General features: G+C 32.2%; 1 protein-coding gene across 1 annotated transcript; it reads left to right on the forward strand.

The window, feature by feature from the left end:
* The first annotated feature begins 375 nt into the window (after positions 1-375).
* On the forward strand, positions 376-2,130 carry LOC145640857 (putative BOI-related E3 ubiquitin-protein ligase 3). Its single transcript, XM_081692093.1, has 2 exons — positions 376-805; positions 1,318-2,130. The coding sequence occupies exons 1-2, from the start codon at positions 503-505 to the stop codon at positions 1,870-1,872; spliced, it is 858 nt and encodes a 285-aa protein (XP_081548219.1). The 5' UTR covers positions 376-502; the 3' UTR covers positions 1,873-2,130.
* Positions 2,131-2,439: the final 309 nt, after the last annotated feature.

Here is a 2,439-nt window from a genome sequence, read left to right on the forward strand (position 1 = left end):
TTCTCTCTCTAAAATCTGAAAATGTCCTTTTCGCACCTCAAATAAATCAAAACTTGACCTACTAAGCCTTTCCTCTGTGACTGATTGACTGTCACAATATCTGCATGTGTACGTCGTCGTCGTCTTGTTTTCTCTCTCCTCCTTTTTTCCCTTTTTATTTTTACTAATTTAATTTACCCATCAAAACAACGTTAAAATCTGATCGATTTCTTTCTTTTCTAATTTAATTTTTTTTCCTTTCTGTCAGCATTTTTATTTACATTATAATATTATATATACTCCCCTATAATCCTTCCTTATCTGCTTCACTTTTGCCTTATAAAAGGACACCAAAAATATTAGTCATGAAATCTTTGCTCTTTGCTCCCCCTCCTCTTCTCCCTCTCATACCATAACCTACCCCCGCAACATTACTATTACTTTGGCGGAACTTGATTTAATTTCATAAAACCGCTCCCTAAAAAAACTAAACCACCCACATCTCTCTAATCTCATTTTTAAAATGGCGGTTGAGACTGAAATTTTCTCAGAAAATCTGGGTTTTTCTCAAGATTTTATGATTCCAACATTTCCCAATCTCTCTAATCCTCTTCAAAATCACCAACCGCTACCTCAAACGCAACCACAGCGATACCGTTTCGAGCCCGGAATGGGAATGGGAATGGGGTATAACAACGTTGGTAATAATCAAGGAATTGGTTCTTCTTCTACTGTAGCAACAACTGCTGTTACTGAGAATTCTTTGCCTTTTTTTGCGTTGCTTGATCAACATAAGCGTGAAGTTGATCTTTATCTCCATGTCCAGGTACATACGCCATTGTTATCTTATTGTTCGTAAATTCTTGTATCAGACGGTCTAAACTTTAACGTAACGATTTATTGTTTTACAAGAATTGCATACCTAAAAAAAAGGTTTGATGATATCTTTTCAAGGTTGTTTTGAATTTTTGCATGATTTGTGTTACTAGGAGTAAAAATAGAAGAGACTTTTATGATATGATTTATAATTAATTTGTATTTAATAACCATCTGTTAAATTATTTTTATGTTATATTTATGGCGTGGCATGTGTTAAAAACTACCAATAATATCATGTTTGTTTTTTATAATCTGTGTTTAATAATTTTGATTTATATTTTTTTCCAAAAAAAAAAATCATGTTTAATTTAACAACCTCTTATATTTTATACGTGTAATTTTCAGAATTTATGCCAAATTTCCATTTATTGGGTTTATTGTGATTTATTTTATAATTTTTTCCAAGAAAATACAGTGAAATTGTGTTAATTTCTTAAAAAATTTTGCAATGTGAAATAGGGAGAAAAACTGAAGCAAGCAATACACCAACAAAAAAGGCAGCAAATGCAGTATCTTATAAACAGCTTTGAGTCAAGAACAATGACAATAATGAAAGAAAAAGATGAAAATCTTGAAAAATTAAGGGGAAAAGCAAAGATACTAGAAGATTTCTTGAAGAAATCAGAACAAGAAACAGAGATGTGGCAGAGTATTGCAAGGGAGAAAGAAGAAATGGTGATTGAACTCAACAACATGCTCTTTGTAATCCAGCAAAACCTGGCCTTTTCGACACCGCCTCGAAACGACATTGCTAATGGTAATCATGGTGGTGAAGATGATGCAGAGAGTGTCAATGAATGTGAAGCCATTGACAAGAATGATAGAGGTAATCTTCAAGAAAATCATCAAGAAGTAAATAGCAAGATGGTTTGCAAATGGTGTAATAGTGGAAAATTGTGTGTTGTTTTTCTGCCATGTAAACATCTTTGTTGCTGCAGAAACTGTGAGTCTGTTCTTGGGTTGTGTCCTGTTTGTTACTCTGCTAAACAGGATAGTATGGAAGTATTCTTCTAAAAAAATCCAAAAACAAAAATTAAATAAGTAAAATTAGTTTTTTTTTTTTTTTTTTTTTTAAGAATTAAAATTAGGAGTAGTTTAATTTAGTAGTGGTTGTATTTTGTTTGTACAAAAAAGGACAGCCCCAAATTTTGTTTGTCTTTGTTCTTTTTAGGGGCCATTTTAGTTTAGGTGGATGTGGAAATGAAATGATGGTGATGACTGATGTAAACTTTTGTGAAACTGTTGCATTGACGGAGGAAAAGTTTTTTCTTAGTACTTGTATTGGAATTTTGTGTCCTTTTTTCCATAAATTTTGATTTTTTGTTGGGGGGCTTGGCGTTGATAATTCATGTGCCCGTCCTCGATTTATGTTTTATATTCGTTGTGATTTCTGTCGTTTTCTGATTACTAACTTACAGATGATGTATCTATTCGACTATTCAGCATGAAAGGAAAATAAAGTTTTGACTTCAATTCAATACTTGTAGTAATCGCAAGCATAACTGTCAGACTGACGTGTGTGCAACAAATTAAGGAGTTGAATATTATAACTTAAGCATTTGTTAATGCAATTCAAATTTT

This window comes from Chenopodium album, chromosome 7 (genome assembly GCF_948465745.1).
Source record: "Chenopodium album chromosome 7, dcCheAlbu1.1, whole genome shotgun sequence".
NCBI classification, from domain to species: Eukaryota; Viridiplantae; Streptophyta; class Magnoliopsida; order Caryophyllales; family Amaranthaceae; genus Chenopodium; species Chenopodium album.

Bases quoted from the DNA above. Each gene is read 5' to 3' on its own strand.
- LOC145640857 (XM_081692093.1), top strand. From the start codon at position 503: ATGGCGGTTGAGACTGAAATTTTCTCAGAAAATCTGGGTTTTTCTCAA. The intron at 806-1,317 runs GTACATACGCCA...AATGTGAAATAG, and splicing joins ATCTTTATCTCCATGTCCAG to GGAGAAAAACTGAAGCAAGC.